This window comes from Xiphias gladius, chromosome 5 (genome assembly GCF_016859285.1).
Source record: "Xiphias gladius isolate SHS-SW01 ecotype Sanya breed wild chromosome 5, ASM1685928v1, whole genome shotgun sequence".
Lineage (NCBI taxonomy): Eukaryota > Metazoa > Chordata > Actinopteri > Istiophoriformes > Xiphiidae > Xiphias > Xiphias gladius.
In genome coordinates, this window is record NC_053404.1 from 22971223 (window position 1) to 22998068 (window position 26846).

A 26846-nucleotide genomic window follows, 5' to 3' on the forward strand; every position below is an offset into this window, starting at 1 on the left:
GACGGCTGCTCCTCCACAGAAACATGGATCCTCTTCCTCTTTCTGTGGACATGAGCACATTCGTTATAACACATTAGTGGGGGCCGACCCACGGTTCACACATTGAATGCAGCTCTATAATCTATAACCTTTACATTATTTGCAGCGATAAATCAGCAAGCTGGTTGTATAAATCTCCATTTCCTCCTCCCATTTTTCCAGCTCTCCTTAGTGGTGGAAGTAAGGCTGTCAGTGCTCAAACACCAAAAAGACCAGTGACTGAATAAAATAAAATAAATTAAAAAAAAGACTCGGTGTTGTAATTAAGGTTATTAAACGACATTAGAAAACTGAATAATCTTCAGGTCTGCTTACAGAGGAAACCGTCTCCTATGACTCTCTGAGTTTGAGGGTCCAGGTTCAGCACTGAAGAATAGAGCAGCATCTCTGGACCGGTTTCTCTTCAGAGACAGGCACCTGGATCCTGAAGACCCAGCTCTGTCCTCCTTCTCATCCATCTTCTCAGGTCTGAGAGGAAAACCTGTAACCCTGGAGACAAACACACACACAGTATAATAAACGCAGTCAGTACTCCACCTCTACAGTTAGCAGCTTATCATCTATTTTACAGTTGTATAATTGGAACAATGTGTTTTTTCCAGTCATCATAAAGACATACGCTGACTCCGGTTCAAATCCAACAAAGTGGTCAGACTGCAGTTAAACACCGCATGTTACATATTTAGCTGTGAGAGCACAGAAACCAGCAAAATAACAAAAGAAACAACATTTGAAGATGTAGCAGTATAACAGATTAAAACAGAAAAAAGGAGAGCAGGTGAATCAATAGTGAGAGTGATCACCATTTCCAGACCTAATATTCACACTCAGCCTCCCGATACTGTTAAATCTAAAATGGAGTCTGGACTTTGTGTTCCTCCCCGTTCGTCTCTCACCTGTGCGCGTTGGTTCAAACCTGTAGCTCCCGTTGTTTTTCTCCCTTCTGCTCACAGAAACCTCCGGACAAACCAACTTTCAGCTCCAGTTTCGCTCCCAACTCTCCCCAATCGCCGACAGCTCAAAGAGCGGGAGGGAAATTTAAACGTTACGGCTTTCTGATCCGTTCCCCGACTCTTCTCGCTGTTGGCTAACGAGCCGGACGCGGCGACTTCCTCGTTTGACTAGAAAGAAAAAACAACAACAACCCAAAAAACAGTTAATTTCCAGGAAACTCTCTGTTCTGCGTCCACAGACGAAGTCAAATAGATTATTCTGCACCTACGGTCCACCGGGGGACTAACGTGGACCCTCTGACAGGGAAAATAATTACGATTATAAAGTAAAAGTTACTACGTCAGCGACGGGCCTCCATTTTCAACAGCAGGCAGACTTCCCGTCGAATCCCTTCACAATAAAAGCCGTGACGCCATGTAGCTGACAAAGATCCTCTTGATTTTTTTAGTTTACTGTCGGTAAGAAATACGCAGCGGTCTTAGCTTTGGGCTACTGTTGTTATCAACGCCATATGTTCATACTTTAGTAATTGGGCACGGTGACCAGTATCACCACCGGTTCTCCTGATTGATTTCTGAGGTACCGAAGAGTCCAGATTCCCTTCAGAACAATCGGGCTTCAGCCTTAAAAAAAAAATAAAAACAAAAAAACTTCACACGGAGCTTCATACGGCTTTCGGACCGTAAATAAATAAAGAAGAGGAAATAACCAGCCAGCCAAAGCCATCAGTCCTTTTTCATGGTGGATCATGGTTGTTTCTTGATTTTGGACACTTAATGTAAAAGGGCCGATGTCAGTCTACTTACTCCAGCTCCTACTCTACATTTACACTAAGGTTTTTCACCATGACAACGGGGAAATGAATCTTTCCCGTCCAAGGTACAGAACAAAACATCTGCCAAGAAATGTCCAAAGCAGAAGTCCCCCCCCCCCATTTCTCATGAAACAGCTGTTGCAGGTGTCATTTCCTAGTAAACACAGATGGGAGGAGTGACTGTGCCCAGTGTTCAACACAAAGCAAAACCGAAAGTATTGAGTAGATAGTTTCTCAGTCGTCGCAGCTGAAGGAGAAAAGACGGTGAGTAACATTATTCTTATTTTACTGCCACGGTGTCCGAGTTAGGACTCCACAGTCTGATTCACCTGGGGATACTCTGTTTTAATGAGTCAGCCCTAAAGCCTGTATAGGTAGGTATATCCCATATAACATATAGAACATGACATATTTCCACATTTATGTTGATGCTTTGTGTTCATTTCCACATTTTGTCACCTTCATCCAATGTCGAAGTCCAGGAGATGAGTGTTTGTGTCGAGGAAGAGGAGGACAGATCGGGGTCTCCAGGATCCAGGAGCTTGTCTATGAAGAGTGACCGGTCCAAACCTGATCCTCCAGACTTCAGCAATGAACCTGGACCCTCAGAAAGAGAGTAAGCAATAATGTATAACAAGGTGTCGTGATATAAGAAAACGATTGCAGAGGTAGCAGTGAGTTGTCTCTGTGTGGACAACTGGATGTCCATCCTCTCTCATACCATGTCCGCTGGCCGAAGAAACAAAGTCATCCGTTTTTAAAGCCTCCTCCATGCTTTAAAGTGTTTTAATTAATTAATTAATTAATTAAATGCTTTAAATTAATTCAGTTTTCTGGATCCATTTTGGATGAATTGAGATGATACTGAAGTGACAAAGCATTTTGAACTGTCCAACACTCTGATTAGCTCCTCGGATTGGCTTCTTCTCCAGAGCAATAGCAGCTGAGGCTCGTGGGTATTGCAGTGCTTAGACTCGTCTGCAAAACCGGCAGAAATTAAAAGGAAATAATTCAACCTGATGGTCAGAACATAAACCTATATGATCAATCATTATATTATCTCGGAGAATCCCGTGTTTATATGATCAGTAACAATGAGGATTTAAAAGTAAATTTTGAAATGGGAATACAGAATTGGAAAAAACAGGAACCAGTGGCTCTCCCCACGTCACAGCTCTTTAAACCATGAGCTCTGTTTTAGAGCAAAGGTTACACTGTGGACCTGAACTGTGTTTGTCGTCTCCACATCTAGATTGTGTGGGTGTGTACTTACTGCGACATTTGCAACCGCTAGGGTAGGACAATATTCACCTTTACCAGCCAGAAGAACTATAAACACCAGTGTGGGTGTAAACGCCGAGCACAAACCTGGATCCTCTGTGGCTCTGCTGTAAAGTGGACTAATAATCATTTAATATTTGGGTTGTTCGTATTCTCCAAATACGCAACCTAAATGAAACAGTGACAACCCAAGCTCGACTGGTTCATTGGAACTAAGAGTCTACACTTAGCTAGTGGCTCTGTGAAGCACAGCAGTACTTTTGAGCTAAATGCTAATAACATGCAAACATGCTCACAATGCTAACATGCTGGTGCTAGGAAGATATCATGTTTTCTGTGCTAACCCTTGTAGTTTAGCTTGTTAGCTAACATTTGCTCATCAGCAGTAAACACAAAGTGCAGCTGGGGTATTTGGTCATAAACATCTAAAAAGTCTTGGACAAATTAATATATTGACCTAATGATGGTGCTAGACGAGAGGCCGGAGGGTCACCAAAAACATTATAATTCATCCTGTAGGCACCATGGAAATGGCATGGCAACCCATCCATAAACAGACAAGATATTTTACTAAAAACCCAACATGTTAACCTGATGGTGGCGCTGGAGAAAAGTCAGGGAACCACCAAAGTAAGTGGGAATTATTCTACTCCGTTTGGGAGTATCTCATCCACTGCATGGGAGACAGTCCCAGATGCTTCCCATAGAAAAGTTTAGAAAAGCAATTGAGTCCTGCTTTTAATCACAGGTGGGGAAACCAACCCCACCTATGTTTGCCAAACGTACTAGTTAGTCTGCATTCTTGAAGCCGTCTCTCTTGTGAAACCAAAACATACTGTTTTAAAACACTTTGGGTAAAACAAAAACCTTCTCTCTGTGGGACTTGTCCAAGCTTTATGTCAAGTGTGGAATGGGCTCAATGATGCCCCCTGTGGCCGATAGGGGAAAAACACCCACTATGACTGACCTCAGGTCAGGAACAGTTACAAAGTTAATTATTGGTCTTTCAGACAAGATGCTTTGGTATCAGAACTGTGCGCTTGCGGCACTCTCCAAGGTTTTGCTCCTGCAGCTGGAAAACTATCCTGGGTGCACACCAGTGGGAGCTAGCAGGAACTTACAGCCAATAACTTACCTCGTCTTATAAGAGATTCACCTGTTTTCTAGATTTATACTGTATAAACATCCCCCGTTAGCGGTTGCTGAGTCTTGAGTTTGCATCTCATGTGCACATGTATCAGAGAAAATCTTAGTGCTTTCATTTTCACTACCATGGACTGTCGGACTACAAGTAAGAGTAATTAGATAGCCTTGTTGGCTGTAGAGTTTTTGATTTGCTAAGACAATAGATTCGTTCATTGTAGCTTCACTCATCTGCCTCTCACTGTAGGTCCTCAGTGCATTCTTACACTTTGGTACCTTGTACCTTGTTTGAACATGTCCGTTTTGGCCAAAGTCTGGGAAGCACAAGAGTAAAACAGTAACTCACCAGTTAGATTCAGATTCCTCCCACATAAACTGCTCCATTTGTCCCAGTGCCTGCATCCCTTTAGGATTGAAGTCAGTCTATGACGCATGTACACATGAACGTCAGGAATCTCTGTTAACCTTTCACAATAGGTCTCCTGCGAGAATGACTTGATCAACTGGAATTTCTCTAAAAATAGCAGACGAGCACCTTTGTCAATGTTTGTAAAGAACCAAGAGAATTAGGAAGAACCTATTGACTTTGGCTTAGTATCAAATACCTGAATATTGGTCCATCCTGATGAAGAAAAGAAAAGGTTTAATCATTCTACATTTATATTCTAAGTCAGTGTATTGTATAGTATTGTGGCCATTCCCTCGGACTTATAATGCTCTCTTACCATCTTGAAATAATGGGATATTAATGACAATGATTTTGATGGCAAACTCCACGATGTTTTTTTTTTAATTATTATTTTTTTTTATTAATAGAAAGGAAAAGAGGAGCCATGTTTCTCATTCAGTTTTCTAATGTTGTTTAATAACCTTAATTACAACATTGGGTCTTTTTATTTCTTTCTTTTTTTATTGGTCTTTTTGGTGTTTGAGCACTGACAGCCTTACTTCCACCACTAAGGAGAGCTGGATTTTTGCAACTTTTCAAAGTTGCAAAAAATGGGAGGAGGAAATGGAGATTTATACAACCAGCTTGCTGATTTATCGCTGCAAATAATGTAAAGGTTATAGATTATAGAGCTGCATTCAATGTGTGAACCGTGGGTCGGCCCTCACTAATGTGTTATAACGAATGTGCATATGTCCACAGAGAGAGGAAGAGGATCCATGTTTCTGTGGAGGAGCAGCCGTCCAGCTGTGCTCTCTGTCAGGACGTCCTGAAGGATCCAGTCTCTACCGGCTGTGGACACTGGTTCTGCAGACAGTGCGTCACCTCATACTGTGACAAGTCTGGTTCATCGGGAGAGTCCCCCTGTCCCCAGTGTGGACAAAGTAAGACTGGGGATAAGTCCATTTGATTTTTGTGACAGTTCCTAAAACTAGGATAGATTAATTTATTGTTGAATCATTACTGAGTATCTCTTCTCCTCTAGCCAGGGATCTGCAGGAGGTTTTAGATGAACATAAGATCAGTCTGAGGGACAGATGTGAACGTGTGACTGAAGGAACTGATGGAACAGGAAGTGGAACCCTCCTCAACAAGATCTACACTGAGCTCTACATCACAGAGGGACAGAGTGAAGAGGTTAATACCCAACATGAGGTGTGGCAGCTTGAGACAGCTTCCAAGATGAAGACCCTCCATGACACTCCAATCAAGCCCCGCGACATCTTTAAATCCTTGTCTGACCAGCAGGGGCCCGTCAGAGTGGTTCTGACCAACGGCGTTGCTGGCGTTGGAAAAACTTTTAAAGTGAGGAAGTTCACTCTGGACTGGGCAGAGGGCTTGGAAAACCAGGATGTCAGTCTGCTGGTCCTGCTTTCGTTCAGGGAGTTGAACCTGATCAGAGATGAGCAGCACAGTCTTCTCACGCTGCTCCATGTTTTCCATCCAACATTACAGAAGGTCACAGCAGAGAAGCTCGCCGTCTGTAAAGTTTTGTTCATCTTTGACGGCCTGGATGAAACCAGACTTTCACTGGATTTCAACAACAGGGAGGTTGTGTCTGATGTCACACAGAAGTCGTCAGTCAACGTCCTGCTGACAAACCTCATCCAGGGGAATCTTCTTCCCTCGGCTCTCGTCTGGATAACTTCCCGACCTGCAGCAGCCAATCAGATCCCTCCTAGATGTGTTGACAGGGTAACAGAAGTACGAGGCTTCACTGACGCCAAGAAGGAGGAGTACTTCAGGAGGAGATCCAGTGATGAAGAGCTATCCAGCAGAATCATCTCACACATCAAGACATCCAGGAGCCTCCACATCATGTGTCAGATCCCAGTCTTCTGCTGGATCAGTGCTACAGTTCTGAAGCACATGTTGACTACAGACCAGAGTGGAGAGTTGCCCAAGACCCTGACTGATCTGTACACACACTTCCTGCTGGTTCAGACAAAGAGGAAGACAAACAAGTATGACGAGGGACATAAGAAGAGTGGACAGGAGCTGACGAAGGCTGACAGGAAGGTTCTTCTGAAGCTGGGGAGGTTGGCGTTTGAACATCTGGAGAAAGGAAACATCATGTTCTACCAAGAAGACCTGGAGCAGTGTGGTCTCGATGTCACAGAGGCCCTGGTGTACTCCGGAATGTGTACAGAGATCTTCAAAAGAGAGAGTGTGATCTTCCAGAAAACAGTCTACTGCTTTGTTCATCTGAGCATTCAGGAGTTTCTGGCTGCAGTCTACATGTTCCACTGTTACACCTACAGGAACACAGAGGTACTGGAGGACTTCTTGGGAAAAGACTGGGACCATGAAAACAGAGACTGTTCCCTGAATGATAGCAATGATCGTGATTACCCATCTTTGGATGTCTTTTTGATTAGAGCCATGCAGAAATCCCTCAAAAGTAAAAATGGCCACCTGGACCTGTTTGTCCGCTTCCTTCACGGTCTCTCTCTGGAGTCCAACCAGAGACTCTTAAGAGGCCTGCTGGGTCAGACAGAGAACAGACCAGAAATCATCCAGGGAACCATCAGCAACCTGAAGGAGATGAACACGTATGATATCTCTCCTGACAGAAGCATCAACATCTTCCACTGTCTGATGGAGATGAACGACCGCTCAGTACATCAGGAGATCCAAGAGCTCCTGAAGTCAGAGAACAGATCAGAGAAGGAACTCTCTGAGATCCACTGCTCAGCTCTGGCTTACATGCTGCAGATGTCAGAGGAGGTTCTGGATGAGTTGGACCTGAAGAAGTACAACACATCAGAGGAGGGACGACTGAGACTGATCCCAGCTGTGAGGAACTGCAGAAAGGCTCAGTGAGTATTAGTATATCAAAATGCATGTAACAGTATATACAACTTGCTGCCATCAGTATTAGGAAAAGATGAACAGTATATTTCTCAACTTTACAAAATAAAAACTCATTGTTCTACAAAGCAACAAAACACCTGTATATTCTAAAGCATGTAAATGTAACAGCTCAGTCAACAAGGTTTGAAAACACAGACAGTGCAGTAAGATTAAAGGTCCCGTACTGTAGAAAGTGATATAAGTTATTTTGCTTTCTCATCGATCTCCATGAAGTATTCCTACTAGTGTTTTCTTCGGCCTCTCCGACCTTTTCAGCTTTTAATTTTTTTTCTACTGATCGTCTGATCACTTTTATCTTGCTGTTTTGAGTTTCCCATTTGATCAATCGTACTGTTTTACGAGTTACACTTGGACTGAAAACCAGCTCTTATTACGGCTGTGTGAGTGGATTGAAAACTTGCTTACTCACAGTTCAGGGCTGATATCCACCTCCTGGAGTCGCAAGTCTGAAAAAACCGATGAGACGCTCGACGGCTTTGTCTCCGTAGCTGCTGCCCAGACAAAGCACATTTTGTAGATGTAGTCTTCCACTCTTGCCGTCCCAGCTGCCCGATCACCCACCTCCCTGATGTCGGCGATGGTCTTGGATTCTTATCTAATCTTCTTATGGATATCAAAACTTCAAATGAAACACCAGAGAAATGCAAAATATGGGGCCTTTAAAGATCAAGTTTACTTGTAGTTTAATGCAGGCAAAAGTCAGTCCTTACTGTAGACACATTTTTCAGGGTTACCATCCCAAGTTGTAGCTACAAAAGAGTTTTTATGAAAAGATGTTGCAATTACATTCAAAATATGAGGATTATATCCTGCAACAAATGTTCTGTGTCACTGACAGTTGTGACAACTTGTTTTACCTGAAAAGTATAAATGAATTATTTTCTAAATGCTGCTTGAACAGCCTATACTATACTATAGTAAATAATTTATTTTTTTAATATGAGTTTCAGTTAATTTAATTTTAAGATGTCTGTTACTTTTGGGTGATATAGCCATGGTATTCTTCATCTACGCTTTAATAGTCAAAACTATTCAATCTTACAGACTTTCTGGCTGCGGACTCTCAGCGACTCACTGTGAAGTCCTGCACTCGGCCCTGCAATCCAACCCCTCGCATCTGAGAGAACTGGTCTTGAGTTATAACACCTATCTGATGGATTCAGGAGTGAATCTGCTGTCTGCTGGACTGGAGAGTCCAAACTGTGAATTGGAGACTCTGAGGTAGAGCATCCTTTTCCCTTTCTTTGAATATCTACATGAGCATTATCAGTGATTTGTTAAAGCCATCCTTTCTCTGCAGACTGGCAGACTGTCAGGTCACAGTTGAGGGTTGTGCTTCACTGGCCTCAGCTCTGAAGTCCAACCCCTTCCATCTGAGAGAACTGGAGCTGAGTAAAAACTTTCTACATGACTCAGGAGTGACGATACTGTCTGATTATATACAAAGTCCACATTGTAGACTCAAGACACTGAGGTGAGAAGACATTTTATAAGATGTAGATTTATATATGAAAGGTGACGGCGGGGCTCTTTAGTGACAAATAATGGAAAATACCAGGAACTAATCTTCCAGCCTTTAACACAATATATAAAACATAAACAAATCAGCCAACTTATCTCGTCTTTCACATCTGTGAATTTTTTAGGTTTTGTTTTTCTAGTGTTTTTTACCCTCCAGTGAGCCTGTTGTCCATACTTTAGATACATTTCTCATTGACATTATTGGCACCCCTGAATTTGAAGTAATATCTTTAGAATTAATGCAAATTAACCAATTTTGTATAATCAGAATATTTGATAAAATGTTGAAAGTTACTTACAACAACAACAACAACAAATGCTTTCATATCGTGAAATAAAAAATACTAAAAATAAAATTTTAATTGAATTTGAAAACTATTGGCACCTCTTTGTGAATTTAAATTAGTTTCTCAAACAAAATACAAAAACAAATGAGATTCACCTGAGCTTAATTTTCAGTGTTCACGTGACCTGAATTAACCAATGAATGATGGTTTTACTTCATAAAAAGGGGCTGATTGTTTCCCAGAAAGCGATCTGAGTGCATCAGAAATGCTATTATCAAAAAGCAGAACAACTCGAAAGGCTACAAGGCAATCGCCAAAGATCTTGAAATCCCTGTTTCAACAGTTCGTAATGTTATCAAGAAGCTTCACAGTCATAAATCTGTTCCAGACACTTCCAGGACGTGGTGCTTAGAAGAATCTCCATGAGAGAAGTCTGTGAAGGTTGATGCTAATGGGGAAAAAACACCACGCAAAACATTTAAAGACCTTCAGTCTGACCTGGATCAAAAAGGAATGGTGGTTTCAGTCCGTACCAGATGCCGCACACTAAAACAAGTAGGGCTTCACTGGCAAAGGCTAAGGAAGAAACCACCATTGAAAGAAAGGCACAAAAGGCAATGACTAATGTTTGAAAAAACTTTCATATATACGCCACAGTCTTTCTGGGATAATATTCTATGGACAGATGAAACTGAAGTAGAGCTCTTTGGGAATAAAGTGCATCGGTTTGTTTATAGGCGACGAAATGAAGCCCATAAGGCAAAGATCAACCTACCTACAGTAAAACATGGAGGAGCTTCTATCAGGCTGTGGAGCAGCTTTGCTGCCTCTGGTGCTGGAGGCGTTGAATGTGTCCAAGGAAGGATGAACTCAGAAGATTACTGAGGCATTTTAGAGAGAAATGGTGTCAGAAAACTAGGTTTGAGGCAAAGGTCTTGGGTCTTTCAGCAGCACAACGACCCAAAGCAAAGATCCAGCAGCACAAAAAAATGGTTGAAAAGGAAAAGATGGACTATTTTAAACTGGCCAGCAATGAGTCCTGGCCTAAATCCTATTCAAAAGCTTTGTATAAAGCTGAAATCTGCCATTGCAAAAAGGAGTCCTGCAAATTTTAAAGAGCTTGAACGCATAGCAATGGAAGAGTCGCAGAAACTACCAGCACACAGGTGCAAGAAGCTTCTAGAGCTACGAGAAACGTTTAAAGGCTGCCATTGTATAATTTCACTGTTATGCAAGTTTAGTTTTTTTTTCTTTTTTTCAGTAACCTTGCACATTTAATTCAATATTCTAATTACACGAAATCGGTTAATTTGCATTTATTTTTTAAGATATTCTAAATTCTGTACTTAAAATGCAGGGGTGCCAATAATTTCAGGACTGTCGTTACAAGCAGGTGTTCTATCAAGAAATATTTTATCTCGTGGTTACTCGCTCTCATTTCCATTTAGAGTGGTCTCCTGCAGTTTGTCAGAGATCAGCTGTGATTCTCTGGCCTCAGCTTTGAGGTCCAACCCGTCCCATTTGAGAGAGCTGGACCTGAGCCTCAATGTGCTGCATGATTCAGGAATAAAGCTGCTGTCGGCTGGACTGGAGAGTCCAAACTGCAGACTGAAGACTCTGAGGCCAGTTCATAACTGTCTTTTACTCTATAAAATCTTATTTCTTATATGACAAAAGGGTTATGTTTTATTGCACACATAGTGGTTTGGCTGAAGGTTATGTAATCAAGTGATTAATAATGAAATGAATACTCCTACATCTGTTTAACCAAACAGGATAAACATAACAAGGACACAAGGGCCTTCTAAAAATTCAGAGTGTAGTATTCACACATTGTATGTATGTATTTAATACTTGCAGAAAAGTAAATCACATTTAGTGTTTATCTACAGTTTGCTTACACATCGGGCCTTTTTCTTTACTGGTATAAAATGGGCCCAGTAACCTCGTATGCGGCACCTCATGATATGGAGTGTCAGGAGTGCCATAAAAAAGAATAAACATGTGAGAGAATGAAAAAATAAATACGGAAATTTAATATAATCATAGAATAAATAAGTAAATAAAAAAATGTGTAAACATAAGAGAACTAAAGATTAAATAAATGTGGAAATATAAAATAACAAATAACCAAGTATAAAAAATTCATTATAAGCTTTATCATTTATTTTCACATTTGTTCATTTAAAAAAAATAATAATAATAATAATAATAATAATATAAAAAAAAAATAAATGAACAAATAATTGAAAAAGCTTGTAATTATTCTTTTATATTTGGTTATTTCTCCTTTTATTTCCATTTTTTTTAAAACTTACTTCAATTATGCCTTCCTTTTTATATTTCCACATTTAGTCCTGTCCTGGTATGTGTGAGAGTGTTGGCATTTTAAACGTTTGTACCTTCAAACAAAGCCAAGTTGACTCTAGGATACATTAGTGACTACTTTGCTATCTAGCAAAATACAACAGGTCGATAAGATAATTTTGGAATTGTTGGGAAGCCTTTTTTTTTTTTTTGGACAGTGGCTAATTGATTCCTCTGTTTCCGGTCTTTGTGTTAAACTGGTCTAAAAAAGTCGCAGTTATTGCAGTGATATCTGTGCTGAACAGAGATTAAATTTATATTGATCTCCTTGCCTATCTCTTGATAAGAAAGAAAATCAGCAAATTCAGTATTAGTACTCTTTTAATACTATGTGTGGTGTAATTACAGACTTGAATACTGCAGTTTGTCGGAGATCAGCTGTGCTTCTCTGGCCTCAGCGCTGAAGTCCAACCCCTCCCATCTGAGACACCTGGACCTGAGTGAAAACGAGCTGCAGGATTCAGGAGTGAAGCTGCTGTGTGGTTTTCTGGAGAGTCCAGACTGTAGACTGGAGACTCTGAGGTCCGACACCTTTTTTTTCATAAACTTGTGACTGGTGCTATTCTTCAATAAAAATAGGTCTATACAATAAGATATGTACATATTCTGAATGATTTGGTCAGACAATCAGTTCTGAATATAGCCGCAGGTGACAGACTCTGCTGTGGTTTGTATATACAAACACACTACTAGCAACTTATCTTGTTGTGATGTCCTGTTAAAGAACACTGAAACCGCACCATCACGGCTTGAATGGTCACGGTTGCTCAAGGCTTAGCTTGGCACAGTTATCCTCAACTCCATCCTAAGAACAGCATATGCTACAAGCTGGTTTTCTCGTCATGACTATTTCATTTTCTATTTCACCACCGTCTTCTTATTCAGACTGAACATCTGCAGTTTGTCAGAGATCAGCTGTGCCTTTCTGGCCCCAGCTCTGAAGTCCAACCCCTCCCATCTGAGACACCTGGACCTGAGCTCCAACAAGCTGCAGGATTCAGGAGTGAAGCTGCTGAGTGGTTTTCTGGAGAGTCCAGACTGTAGACTGGAGACTCTGAGGTTGGATCACATACTGTCATTTACACTTGTACATCTCCTGTCATAGTCGGGAAGAGGCTTATTATTTGTACAGGCGGCAGCTGAAAGATGATGATGTCTGATTTGATATTTATCCTGTTATTACAGACTTGTTTGCTGTGAACTGACAAAGACCAGCTGTGATTCTCTGGTCTCAGCTCTGAAGTCCAACCCCTCCCATCTGAGAGAACTGGAGCTGAATGGAAACAGGCTGCAGGATTCAGGGTTGGAGCTGCTGTGTGGTTTTCTGGAGAGTCCAGAATGTAGGCTGGAGACTCTGAGGTCAGTGCCTAACGTATTTAATATGAAACATAGTAATTACTGTGAGCAGGATTGTGGATCACGTGTATTAAGTGGACCTGCAGATGACTGTTGTTTTCACTCCTACAGGGTGAAATAAATCTGATTTCAAGCTGCCGACCCCACAAGATGTGAGTACTGAGACAACATGCTAACATCTGTATGCACTACAAAAAGATATCATAGGCCCTGTTCAAACCTGGAACTAGAAGGCGTCTCCACATGCGTCTCAAGTGACCGCTTGTGATTGGGTCTCCAGAGAACGGGGAGATGTATGAGTATATACATCTGCTGACGAAGAGGACGTCAGTTTAGTAGGCCGTCCTTCGGTGTGGCCCAGGACACACTGACACGTACACACTGCTAAATGAATGTGGCCATACGCGGTCCAGACCACCTCCGAGTGTGGTCTGAACAATCGGATCTCAGTGCGTCCTCAATGCGATCACACCTGTACTTAGAGCTGTCCGCCTGTGATCAGATCACCTGAGACACGTGTTAATGCATCAGGTATGAAGAGGTCCTAAGACATGGCAGTGAAGGGGAACTGTGGAAGTCCAGACAAGATCTGAAGACCAAGAACCCCCCCATACGACTGCAGAGGAGCTGCAGGAAGGTCCAACTGACACACGAGTTCTGCACCGTTCAAGAGTTAAAACCCAACTCGTTGGCCACAGTCACCTAAAGTGCATTTGGAGAAAGAAGGATAAGCATTTGATGAAAAGAAGATATCTTTGCCAGCTGTTAATCATGGGGGTGTGAATATTAGTCTGGGGGGGGTACGTGGCAGCCAGTGGCAGAGGCAACGCCGCACACACAGAGGGGAGAAAGGATTCCACTAAATATCAGCAGATTCTGGATGTTAATGTCCTGCTGTCAGTCAGGAAAGGTGACAGAGGCTGGTTTCTACAACAGGACCATGATCCCGTACAGCCCTCAGAATCCACCATGAACCTCCTCAAGGAACCCAAGCTGAAGCCTCTGACGCGGCCCCCACAGCCCCCCCCTGACCTGAACATCTGTGGGCAGATGTTAAACCTGTTGTGTGTGCAGGACAGACCAAGTCACTAAGTATTGACTTGGTAGGGGGCCTTTTGCAGACAACTGTATATTCTTCCCCTTAAACAACAGGTCCTTCATTGTGTTTTAGGCTGAGAGCTGTGTAAAAAAAAAAAAAAATTTTCTGGGTAGACAAGAAATACTGGACTTCTGATTTCTGCTGTGTTTCGACTTGTCTCTATCAGATGGCAGCTATCTGTGGACGGGGCCGGGGGGCTGACGGCGATGAGAGAGCTGCACGTGGACTCGACGTCCAATAATCATCATCCATCCTAGTTCACTAATCAGCTTGACTTCCGGGTTTTGGGGTCCATCAACGCTCGGCAGATGTTTTCCGGATAAAAGCTGGATTTACACACTCAGATTACAACTTGATAAATCAATCTATGATCAATTATCACAGTCAACTACACACCCCCGCTCTGCTGGGAAGGATAAATGAATCACAGAGTTAAACCGATGCACACGTCCAAACGGACCTCTGCCCGACACCGTGCCGTATTTATGCAGTAAGAAGGATTTTCTACTAACATTCAGTTCGTCTTTTATACATGATTTAAAATCTGCAGCGTTGACTGCAGGTAAACTGCACATGACCGACGTACGGTTGTAATCACAGCACTTTATTCAGCACAAGCAGTAGAACAGCTCCACTGATGAATACATAATGTAGCTTGTATCACTACAAAGGAAGATCCACAAATGCTACTCATGACGTCATTAAAGTAATCGCTATTATTAAACCTGCAACTCATCTAAAAATATATATTTGAAGTTTAATTTGAAATAAAATTAACAAAAGAACAATAACGTGTCAACGCGTCATGTGTTGCCTGGATGACAGGGCTGGAGCTGAAACACAGAGTCCAGCTGAGGCCGAGCGCGACGTCATTGCAGAGTATTAGACAAAATAAAATGTCGACCTGATGGTGGTGCTGGATGAAGAGCCAGAGGATCATCAGCGTTATTCCAGTTCATCCTGAGGGGAACATGAACATCTGAACCACATTTCGTCTTAATGTATCCATCTGTATAACGGTTGCAGAGATATTTAAGTCAGGACCAGAGACGTGGACAATGACCAGGTGACCACGCTGGCTAAAAATCCACGGATAGTTCAAAGAACTTCTGCGCGCATCACATGTGAACAAGCTATTTTGTTAAGAATATTTGTGAACCTCATGCCGGGTTACAGCCCTTCATTTCAGAACAGACCTTTGACTGTATCAGCGACCACATCTGATTGGCTGATGCTCAATTATGGAGGGAAACCAGCTTCACCTGGCCGCACTGTTTAAAGACAATTCTGACGTCCCTCGCGTGCATTACTGCAGACTTCATCCAGGGTCGTAAAAACCTATGTTATTAGCTACATCATCCTGTGACCGTTCATCAGCAAGTTGTCTCCACCCACCGAAAAAAAAAAAAGGGTTTGGCTCGTTCTTGCCAAGTACAGAGGAGAATAAAAAACCTTTTACATGTCAATAAAATTCATCAGAACTGTTTTTTACACATGTAAAAAACTGCGGTTAACTCAGAAGGTTTTACTGATCTGACTTTTTTTGTGATTTCACTGGTGACAAAAAAATGGAACTAAGTTTGAATGGAAACTTGTGTAAACTACAGACACTCCGGTTTCCCCTCAGGATAAAACTGAATAGAAACAGAATCGGGGTTTTTTTACTATTATTTTTTTATTGGTCATGTATGCAAACACACACAGAATGTTTGGGCGTTTGCTCCGAAAATGTAACGTAGAACAACAATAATAAATGAAATTTATTATTGTTGAATTTTGTAAATTTAAATTTTCTAATTTAATTGAAAGTAAAATCTATTTACAGATAGTTGTGAAATGGGACGAACTGTGCGGTGGAGAAAGAAGTGAGGTGTATGAAATATATGAAAGTGACAAGTGCAAAACTTAGACGTGAAATGTGCAACCAGTTATTAAATAATCGCACAATGGGGGTGGAAAGTGCATGGATTAAATGAGGGATGTACCTGAACGCAGCCGGCAGGTGAGCCAAATGAAAATCAAACTAAAGCATGACGAACAAGAAGAAAAATCAGCGAGAGGTTTCACTCATTGTTTTACCAACAACAACATATACAGTACATTTATAAAAACGGGACAAGACTGAACGCGTCGCGAACTTCGTCTGGAGGGTGGACATTTAAATTCACTGTCACACCTGCGCCTTTACGTTAAAATACCCAGAGTCCCCGTGGGCACACACGGAAGAAAAGACTTTTAGAAGAAGGCATTTTAGGAGAAAAAAGTCTGACAGGGACATTAAATCTGACCTGTTATTCGTCTCACAACTAGAAACTAGAAACACATTAATTTAACAATAAAATCCATCTATGTACAGACTCATTTCAAATTTTACACCAAAATAACAAAACAGCCTCTCTCTATAAAACAATGTACATACGGTCTTTACATATTCAGTGAGTAATATTTGATATATAAGAATCATCCTAGTCTCAGGTACAGCAGATGAACAGACTCAGTCACATCTGGAATAAAAACGATCAGAATAATGATGAATTGATCTAAAACTCTCTCTCCACCAATCACAAAACTGCGTCTAAAATGGAAGGCACCGATGACAACACAACGGACCCGCCCCTTTATGATGTCAACGTGCAGATGTGCTGGTCAAATAAAATAAAAAGTGATTATTTCTGTAATAAATAATGTTTTTTTACAGGGGTTTTACTCTGACACCTTTGAATCTCCTTCCCGTTCACTGTATTTAAAGTTGACAGGATGATTTCTGAATGAGTTTCATGGCTCTTTGTTCATCAAACAAACTCAAACTGAGGGTTTTGTGTGTAATTAAATCTTGCGATTTAACAGACTCGCTGTTAAAAGTAAAGACACAATAACCTACAGTTTCTTAGATTTACACACCGCACGCTGTCAGACCAGTCCAGTCTCCCTCTCTTTTAGCTCTGGTTTTGGTCTCCACCAGCTCCTGAGGGGAAACCTCTGGCTCTTTAGCTGCTAAATGCTCCACTGTGTTCAACAGCTGGTCTCTGACTGTGTCTGTCTGGTGAGACTAAACCAGACGGAGGCTGAAAAGCGCCGCAGAGCTGCAGAGATGTCGATAAAGACGAGAAAGACTCGACGGATGGAATTTAAAAAAAATTCTCCCGGGCCGCTCGAATTACAACTCACAAATTTGCCTCTGAGGCAGTTAAAAGCTCTGGGGAGAAAAAAGCTGTGAACAGTAAGACTAAAGGTTTTGCAGCTCTGGAGTTTCAGTTTCCACCCAAACACTGCATTTTTGTTCTTTTGTGAGTCACATCTGCACCAACATGACCGCCGGGCGGAGTCTGTCCAGATTTTCGGATTTCTGTCTTAACCAGACACAACGGAGGTGAATGGAGTTTGGTTTGGAGACTAAAATCTAAGATCCTGGACAAATAAAAGCAAAACCATCTGCAGGACGACATGTGCAGACCCCTGGAGGGATACCAGGAGACATTTGAGGATTTGATATTTAAGTTGATCAGATGTTCAGAGCCAATGAAACTCTTTCAGATCCAAACTCCTCTCAGCTGATCCTCAGAGACCACCACCAGAGATTTGATTGGCTCCAGCATACGTCTATCATCCACCGGCCCCTCCCTACTCAAAAGTAGCTGTCCATTCGCAGGCCTGCGGCGACTCCTCACCGTCCGACCGACCGCCAATGAAAAACAGACTCCTAGAGCTTCCCCGGCCAATCACACGTCAGCCTGCAGTCCCTTCCCCTCCCTCCTCTTCTTCTGTGGTGAGCGGCTCGACTCGAGCTCAACGAGTCGCGACAGGGTCCAGAGAGATGCCGGGTGAGGACGTCACGCCGCCTCCCCCTCCTCCTCTCCTTCACCACCTCCTCCATCTTTCGCCTCCTCCTTTTCTTCCTCCCCTCGTTCTCCTGCCCCCTCTTCCCCCTCCTCCTCCTTACCTTCTTCCTCTACTTCACCACTGTCTCCTCCCTCCTCCCTTTCTCCTGTGCCCTGCTCTGCTCCTCCCTCCTCCTCTTCCTCCCCCTCTTTCTCTCCTTCCACCCCTTTTGTCCCATCTCCCTCCTCCTCCCCCCTCACTCCTTCACCTGTCTCCTCTTCCTCTCCCAGTTTGCCTCCTTCCTCCCCCTTTGTTCCGTCCTCCTCCTCCTCCCTCGCTCCTTCACCTGTCTCCTCTTCCTCTCCCACTTTGCCTCCTTCCTCCCCCTTGGTTCCGTCCTCCTCCTCCTCCCTCACTCCTTCACCTGTCTCCTCTTCCTCCACCACTTCATCTCCCTCCTCCTCCTCCCCCTCCCTCACTCTTTCACCTGTCTCCTCTTCCTCCCCCACTTTCTCTCCTTCCTCCCCCTTTGCCCTGTCCTCCTCCTCCTCCCTCACTCTTTCACCTGTCTCCTCTTCCTCCCCACCTTGCTCTCCTTCCTCCCCCTTTGCCCCGTCCTCCTCCTCCTTCTCTCCTCCCTCCTCACCTCCATCTGTCTCTGTTGTTTCCCCCTCTCCCTTCCCCTCTGTCTCCCCCTGTTGGCAGGTCTCTGCAGTACCAGTGTCCCCACAGCCAGCCTCTGACTCTGCCTCTATTTCTTTACCTGGCTCCTGATCCTGATCTGCTTCAGGTTTTCTTTTTGTCTCTATCTCTGTACAAAGCTCCCGATCCTGGTACTGGTCCTGGTCTTGGTCTTGGTCTGGTCCAGGTTTACATCCTGGCTCTGGTCCTGTTGAGTCCAAAGCTGTCGGCTGAGAGGGGAGAGACTCCTTCCTCCCCAGACCTGCAGACAGAAGGACTTTGATCTGATTCTGTTTTGTGTCCATCAGAACACTTTGGTTTAGAGCCCAAATAATCAATTTATCAAGTAGTTAGTCACCAAAAAATATATCTGCATTTATTTAATAATCAACGGATAATGTGAGATGATGTGAGTATTTGTTGCTTTAACTGAATGTTGTGGACATCTGAAGGCGTCACTTTTCTTAAAGTGTATATTGATCATGAAAATGCTCGACAGGTGAATCGATAACACTGCGGCTACAGAAACGACGACATCTTTTCAGGACCACGATTAAAGAAAGAATTGGAAACATGTAGAGTGAAGTGAGCAAGACACAAAACACATTTACTCTGCTTGGAGAGGTTTTTGTTTACATAACGTTTCAACAAGGTTCGTTTCCACCTGATGTAATTCCTCTCAAATAAAAACACCTTAGTTATAGTATAAAAAACATATTAAACAAAGAAAGACACACATTTACTGCAGGAGTTGACCCTCTGTAGTTCACAATAATGCGTATGTACATGTCTTACTATGGTTGTGAGGATTTTGTCCGGTTCTCACAACTATAGAAACACCAACGTGTGTGTGTGTGTGCGCGTACCTGCGGGGGTTAGTACCAGCGCCTGCAGGATGTCCGACAGAGAGACGATGCCGACGATACGAGACTCCTCGTCGACGACAACCAGCCTGTGAACCTGCATGTGCACATGAATCTTCTGTCAGTCAACTGATCGATTATTCAACTTATTGCCCTTTTAAACCTGTACACATGCAGGATAAGGGGAAGAGGCCCTAACAAGACTGTTAACATCATGTACCATCATATCATATTTAGAAGTGCATCTGTGTTATGATGAGATCATATTACGATGGAAAATAAAACAGGTGAGTGTGAAACAGGTCATGAGACACAGGGAACTGAACTCGTCTCCAGAACAGTCGGACCCTCACCTGTCCTTCTTCACACTGAAGAAGTTACGGTGGTCACCAAGCGGCGTCAGTATAATCTGTCTGTGTGTGTGTGTGTGTGTGTGTGTGTGTGTGTGTGTGTGTGTGTGCGCATGTGCGTTACCTCAGCCTTCACGATGCGGTCCACGATGATCTCCAGTGTTTCCAGTTTGTTGCACTTCATGACTCCCTCAAAGTACTGGGATCTGTGTCTGAGGGCCTGAGTGACCGTCACGTCCAGGTTGTTGTAGGTCTTCTCCGCTGCCAGGTTCTGTTCACACACATCACACTCCGGTTTCCTCTGCTTCTTCGCACAGTAAACGCAGCTCTAATCATAACTATAGTGTTACCAGAGGACAGGTCTACTCACAATGACGTCAAACTTGGAGTAGATATCCACCACCTTACCTGCAAACGCAGAGCAGACCACAACATGTTCAAACATTCGGCCTGCGGACTGTGACTCCAGAAAAGCAGCAGTGCTGTGGTTGTGTCGTTTCCGACAGTTACCGTGGTGGTCGACGACGGGCAGGGCGGAGACGCGGCGGTGTGTGAAGACGGACAGCGCGGTGATGAGCGGCGTGTCGGGGTGGATGTAGGCGATGTTGGCGTACGTCCCCACACCGAGCTCCTCCAGAGTCTGCTTCATGAAGGCCGGCATGGGCATCTCACACACCTGTCTCACACAGATCATTTATAGTATGAACAAGAAGATAAGTCTTTGGGGGGGGGGGTAGCCCAACTACAACTTCTTCAAATACAACTGGAAGTTCGTTGGTTGACCTGGTCATAACCTGGGGCTGTGGTTCCCAACCTGGGGGGTCAGGACCCCCCCCCCCTCCAAATAAAAAAAAAATTCCGTCTTACTGGTCTCAAATTTACTCTTATCTTCTTTTCAGTCACATGTCCATCACTTTTAATTGCACTTACATATATGAATAGTGCTGTAAAAACAAAGTTTGATTGATTGATTGATTGATTGATTTTAAGTCTCAAAGCTCCTCCGTGCTCATCTGAGAAGAAAAAAAAAAAAATCCCTCTTTGGTTGAAGAGGCCACATCAGGGTTAAATTTGTAACGCGATGAAGACAGAGCTCTAATTTAAAGGGTCACGAGTGGAGAAGGTTGATAAAGTGAGACAGGCACGACCTCAGCACAGGAACTGTAGTGCGAGTAAACCTGAAATGAGACAGCGCCACTAAACTTTACATGAAAATGAAACCCCTGCAGTGCCACGGCTCGTGAACTCTCCTCCCCGACTGGAGGTTTTCCTGGGCCTGTGTTTATCCAGCGTCTCGTGCTGAGAGTGAATCTACGTGTCGGACAGGGTGATTTATGAAGTGTCACACACTGACTTTCAGCAGGAGAGATGAGAAGGCGCTGTTTCCACACTCACAGCTGAGTGTTGTAACTAAGACTTCCTTTATGATGCAGGTGACAGAGTCGGCTCTCTCCGAGGACCTCGCCAGGCGATTAAATTAGATCACAGTTTGATTTAAAGGAGCAGTATCTAAGGTTTTACTATCGCTAATTAGCCAGCGTTAGCTTTAACCAGTCTAGCAGATAGGCTGCGAGTTCAGCATCAAACTTCATTCCTTTCCTCACCAACAGCTGTCTCCAGAGGTGGAAAGCAACACCAATGTTAACTCTGGTTTTGTTTTATGTTTCTATCACTTCTTTTCTTCTACTGAAGTTAGCATGCTAACGAGCTAGCCCCGGGCCGTCTCCAGTGTTGGAGCAACCTTGGCTTCAGTAAACACGACACAGAGCAGAACAAAGCTATAGGCAAGTAGCACAAGAAAAAACATGAAGACTCACAAAGAGCTGCAGGAACTTGAGGATCCTCTTGTGCGTCAGGATGTAGAGAGCGTTCCCGCTGACCGGATCAATGACAGGAAGCCGATGGATCTTATTCTTTATCAGCGAGTACACAGCTTCAAAGATGCTGTGGGGGGGGGTCATGAATTCAGGTTTACAGTTTGGATGCTGTGCTGCTCTCCTTTTTCTCCTCATATTCTCTTCTTCTGTTTTCTCCTCTCCTTTCCTTATTTCTTTTCCTTGTTTCCTCCTCTCCTCAGTTCCTCTCCCCTCCTTGTTTTCTCCTCTTCTCTCGTTTCCTCTCTTCTCTCTCTCTCTCTCTCTCTCTCCCTCTCCCTCTCTCTGTATATTTTCAACACTTCATACATTATTCAGTGACTCTGACTCCAGATGCCTGTACAGTCTAAATCAAACTCTGTATAAAAATAACCCAACACCAACACACGCACGCACGGACAGGTACCTGGCATCAGGTGAGATGTGGACCAGAGGTTTGAAGGTCTCCTGCAGGTACAGCTCTGTCAACATGAACAGATATCTGTTGTTATGATGAGCTTAATAAACAGCACATATTTCTATTGTCAGCTGCTGCCGGTAAAACTACAACAAACACACAAATAAAACTGATCGTAAATTTGTGAATTCAAGCATAAGAAGCAGGAAGACAAAGAGAAGATACACAGTTTTTACCTCTCCACGTCTCGATCTTATGCTCCTCCAGCTCATAGATCTGAACCTGGCGGACACAGAGACACTTTATACTCAGCTGAACACACTCATCAGCTGACCGTCGCTCTGTTTTCGGTCTGCAGGGCGTCACATCAGCGACTGGCCGAGTTTGTGGAGCTGACACTGAAGCTGAAACTATCGGAGGGACAGTAGCTCCGTGTCGGAGGTGACCAGGAGGACGGCAGGCGTTAACACTTGCTGCCCCGTTCACCTCTGCGTACGCGCAGCATCACTGATAGGTGTGGTCGGGTGTGATGTCACAGGGTACCGGAGTACGCCTGTAAAGCGCTGCAGCCAGGTGAAAGCGGAAGTGGACGTGGCAGCAGCGTGATTTAAAATTTTTGGTCGTCAGGCGCCGTGCTGAAGCAAGGATTTGAGGTTTTTAATCAGAGAGTGGCATCGTCTACCTCTCACGGAGACAGAGACACCTGAGCTGGAAGTTTCCCTCCCTCGCCACAAACTCTAATTCCAATCTGTGAATGTAAGTTTGTAACTGTTGTTCTTACCTATGAACGTTTTGAAAAATAAGGAAACTTTGATGAAAATGAGGAGTAAGATCTAATCTGTGTGTTGTTTTAGACAGATATGACTTTCTGTGTGTGTGTGTGTGTGTGTGTGTGTGTGCGTTACCATGGGGGATTTGTAGTATCTGGTCAGGATGTTGATGAAATCTGTGATGGTCAACATTCCTGAAAAACAGAAAGCGATGGATGACCTCCACAGGAAATGGAGAGGTAAATCCAGAGTGATGCTCAGATTACAAAGTGTGTGAGTCGCGTGTGTGTGAGTCCTGTGGATGAAGTGTGTGTTACTGCTACGGCCTGAGGGGAGGATGAGGATGAAACACACACACACACACACACACACACACACACACACACACACACACACACACACACACACACAGTCTTACCCACAAAGCCCTGTTTCTTGCTCTCCCACAGTGGAGCAGCTCTCACTCCATTTGCCACCAGAGCAAAGAACGCTTTCTTCACCTGAAACACAAGCAGCAGCAACGATAATAATAATAATAACAACAATATGTGGAGCTGCAGCAATTAGTTGATTAATTGATTAGTCGATCAACAGCAAATTAATCGGCCACAACTCTGATAATCGAATAATCATCAAGAGACATTTTTAATTCCAGACTGTCGCTTCTGTTTTCTGTCACAATGAGCTGAATCTGATGTTTTCAGGTGTTATAGACCCAAAGATTATTCGATTTAAAGATTAAACGATTCATCGGGGAGACGATCGACAAATTATCGATAAACTGTTGCAGCGCTGTGTTCTAGTAAAAACACATTTCTCCAGCTACATGCTGGTTATGAAGCTTTGTTTTTACTGACTCATCAATTTCTTCATCAACTGAAATGAATCAGTTTCTGAAAACTTCAACTCAGTGATGTTTTGGTGACGCTCCATCATTTCCCAGAAACAAACTAACACATTAGTGTCAGTTCATATTAAGGTTCTTTTTTTTTTTTTTTAAGACTTCCTGGTTAATTAATTGAATTGAATCTAGAGAATCTTTTGGTCAGTGCACAACACAACAGCTGAACAACAGCTGTGGAGTAAACCTCCAGTGAAATCTGTCTGCGCGGTTATAATTTACAGGTTGTCATTCAGCTTCCAATCATCAATTAGCATTAATTAGTTTGTCCCGTCAGGCCACTTGGTGGCAACAGAACAGACTGGAAACACAACATACTGTCACGTGCAGTCAGTGTCCACCCAGCTCAAACCAAGTCGTCTGATCCATCAGTCCTGTAATAAATATCTGCTGGATAACGTGTCCTGATCCCTCCTGTCTGTCTCCACACAGACTGAAAGATTCATGAACTGCATTAAAAGCTTGTCTGAGTAAAACACTGATCGGGACTCTTCATTGGATACGAATGAGCGAGTGTGCTGCTCAGAGGAGCCTTCAAACTGCAGAGCGACATAGATTACGTCCACGTGTCCTTCCCCCTCCTTAAACATCGAACTCGAATTGACTCCATTGGCACGAAACCGTCCAGATCAGAGCTGCGGCTAACGATTAATTCCGCCATCGATTCGTGTGTTTGTGGATGGCCTCTCACCTGCAGCGTGGTGTCGAACACCACCAGCTTGGAGCTGGTGGGGATGATGTCGTAGCACTTGTGACACTTCATGAAGCGCATGTAGATGTCCCTCTCTGACTCCTCCGACGCTGCAGCGACACAGACCACAGTGAAGAAACGATCAAACTTTAGTCTTGCTGGACTTCATTAGTACGACTGTGACTTTACAGATGGTCGTTGTAACTAAACTGCTAAAGGTCAGAACTACGTCTTCTGCCGACAGTGGTGGAAAGTAACTAAGTACATGTATTTAAAGAAACTAAGTACACGTACTCACACACTGGCCTTGAGTGAGTTTGTGAGATCCTTTATACTTCTACTCCACTTGATTTCAGAGGGAGACGTTGTACTTTTTATGACACCACATTTATCCGATAACTTAATTTACAGGTTTACTTTGCATATTCAGATTAATGATACAAATTATAATCAACTAATTAACTATGTTGTTTTATTAGAGGTTAACGTAAGACACTGAAGCCCGGGGGAAATTCACAACCCACCTTGCAGTTATAAAGTAGTTAAAATTAGCCTCCGCTGCAACATTTCAGTGATGAACACACTAAGACATCAATTATTATAATCCAGTAATATAATATTCATTTTTATAAAATAGACAGTTCTGCATGATGAGTATTTCTACTTTTACTTCAGTGAAATGCTGAATGCAGGACTTTCACTTGTAACAGAGTATGTCTAGACTCTGGCACTGGTACTTTTACTTAAGCATCCATCCGTCCGTCCATTGTCTGCTGCTTATCCAGGCTCAGGTTGCTGGGGCAGCAGGTTAAATGTGGCAGCCCGGACCTCCCTCTCCCCAGCAACGTTTTCCAGCTCCTCCTGGGGGATCACGAGGCGTTCCCAGGCCAGATGAGACATAAAATCTCTCCAGGGTGTCCTGGGTCTACCCCAGGGTCTCCTACCAGTTGGACACGCTCAGAACACTTTGAATGGAAGGCATCCATTCAAAGTGGATCCCGATCAGACGCCTGAACCGCCTCAATGGGCTCGTTTTGACGTGAAGGAGCAGCGGCTCCACGCCGAGCTCCCTCCGGATGTCAGGGCTCCTGAGCCTGTCTATGAAGCCTTACCACATTAGAGATACGGTCGCCTCAACGTTACCTGGCTGCTTTCTACACAGGTCTTTGATAATAAAAAATAACCAGGAGACATAAGAGGTTCCATTGGATTCAGAACTCTCTGGGTATTTTACTGACTGGACACCGGATCCAAAATGGAGCCGGATGTCAGAACCCAAGAACACCAGCGACCGCTGCAGGAGCTCCTTGGTCTATAACAGTTGTGACCAGTCAGGAACTGGTCCCACTTTAGGACCAGTCCTGTGCACCGGCCATAAGCATGAGACAGAGTAACGGCGCTTCCTGTGAGTTCAGACCTAAAAACTGCTGAGTCACGGAGAGAAAGCAAGACCAATCAGTGGCAGTGAGGCTCGCTCGCCCTTCAGATTATCATAATAGTATTAACAGCAATGTGTTTGTTTGTGTTGGTCATTGCCTAATCTCTACAGGCCGGTTGCCACGGTGACTTCATGGTGATCGGCTGAGCTTGTCTCTAAGCCGTCTGTTGCCACGACAACAACATAGCTATGGCTGGTTGATCAGCATCTGGCTGTCACAGTCTGCCAGATGTTGACCCCCCCGGTCTGTTTTTCAATGATTAGACTGATGAAGGTAGGAGTCAGAGTGTAGGTTTTATTATTATTACTATACCACCAGCTGAAGACAGGAAAAATTACTGTCTATATATAAAAAGATTCAACTTCCCAACGAACCCCTCAATCAGCTTTAATCACCTTCAGTCAATGAGCAGGTTTTCACCTTGGACTCTTCCTGAATCTGTTGACTCTGTTTGACCTGAACATTTGATGTTTTCGTAAATACTCTGCTCTATTACTGGTGTTCTCTCTTCAATATACCTCACAGACATGTATCAGAAATATACATGTGCAGTTACAGTACATCAGTTTAAAATACTTCAGACTTCAGTGGAGTCACATTTCAGTTTTATTCTTTAAAAAATAAAAGTCTGGCCATATTCTAGATCTTTCCTCATGTGCAGACTCAAAGCAACACGGAATGTCTCCCGTTAACAGGTGCTGTGATGTGGCTGGTCCCTCTGAGCCTCAGAGCTCCACCGTCTCCAGAAACTGTTAAAACGCATCAGTGCGTCGCACTGTTGCCCTGGGCGACATGTTCCTTCTTCGCCATGAACACACACACTGTAGGTTTATTTAGACTCAGTCACGCACAGTGTCCCGCTGCCCCACACACTCACT

General features: G+C 43.5%; 3 protein-coding genes across 9 annotated transcripts in view; 1 reads left to right on the forward strand and 2 right to left on the reverse strand.

Moving 5' to 3' along the window:
* LOC120789870 (NACHT, LRR and PYD domains-containing protein 12-like) overlaps window positions 1–26846 on the reverse strand; it is a 1168582-nt gene that overhangs the window by 1076571 nt on the left and 65165 nt on the right. The gene's annotated exons all lie outside the window — the stretch shown is intronic.
* LOC120789878 (NACHT, LRR and PYD domains-containing protein 12-like) lies at window positions 894–15908 on the forward strand. 5 transcript variants are annotated; one of them, XM_040127031.1, is made up of 13 exons: window positions 894–1872; window positions 1952–2071; window positions 2285–2423; window positions 5382–5563; window positions 5665–7498; window positions 8598–8774; window positions 8854–9027; window positions 10810–10983; window positions 12077–12250; window positions 12614–12787; window positions 12914–13087; window positions 13196–13236; window positions 14350–15908. In XM_040127031.1, the coding sequence occupies exons 3-12, from the start codon at window positions 2293–2295 to the stop codon at window positions 13203–13205; spliced, it is 3204 nt and encodes a 1067-aa protein (XP_039982965.1). In that variant the 5' UTR covers window positions 894–1872; window positions 1952–2071; window positions 2285–2292; the 3' UTR covers window positions 13206–13236; window positions 14350–15908. The 5 variants fall into 5 exon arrangements, with proteins under 5 accessions (XP_039982965.1, XP_039982967.1, XP_039982962.1 ...); XM_040127028.1 differs by having other exon boundaries at window positions 895–1872; window positions 2290–2423; XM_040127033.1 differs by lacking the exon at window positions 12614–12787 and having other exon boundaries at window positions 2290–2423.
* Window positions 17476–26846, reverse strand: part of LOC120789744 (5'-AMP-activated protein kinase subunit gamma-2-like) — a 37931-nt gene continuing 28560 nt past the window's right edge. Inside the window, exons 7-18 of the mRNA XM_040126714.1 lie at window positions 24530–24639; window positions 23356–23437; window positions 23073–23131; window positions 22404–22449; window positions 22177–22231; window positions 21714–21840; window positions 20407–20572; window positions 20267–20304; window positions 20021–20167; window positions 19550–19643; window positions 18654–18945; window positions 17476–17533 (exon numbers count right to left, since the gene is read on the reverse strand). Coding sequence (XP_039982648.1) covers window positions 17476–17533; window positions 18654–18945; window positions 19550–19643; window positions 20021–20167; window positions 20267–20304; window positions 20407–20572; window positions 21714–21840; window positions 22177–22231; window positions 22404–22449; window positions 23073–23131; window positions 23356–23437; window positions 24530–24639 — 1274 coding nt within the window. The remainder of the gene's footprint in view (window positions 17534–18653; window positions 18946–19549; window positions 19644–20020; window positions 20168–20266; window positions 20305–20406; window positions 20573–21713; window positions 21841–22176; window positions 22232–22403; window positions 22450–23072; window positions 23132–23355; window positions 23438–24529; window positions 24640–26846) is intronic.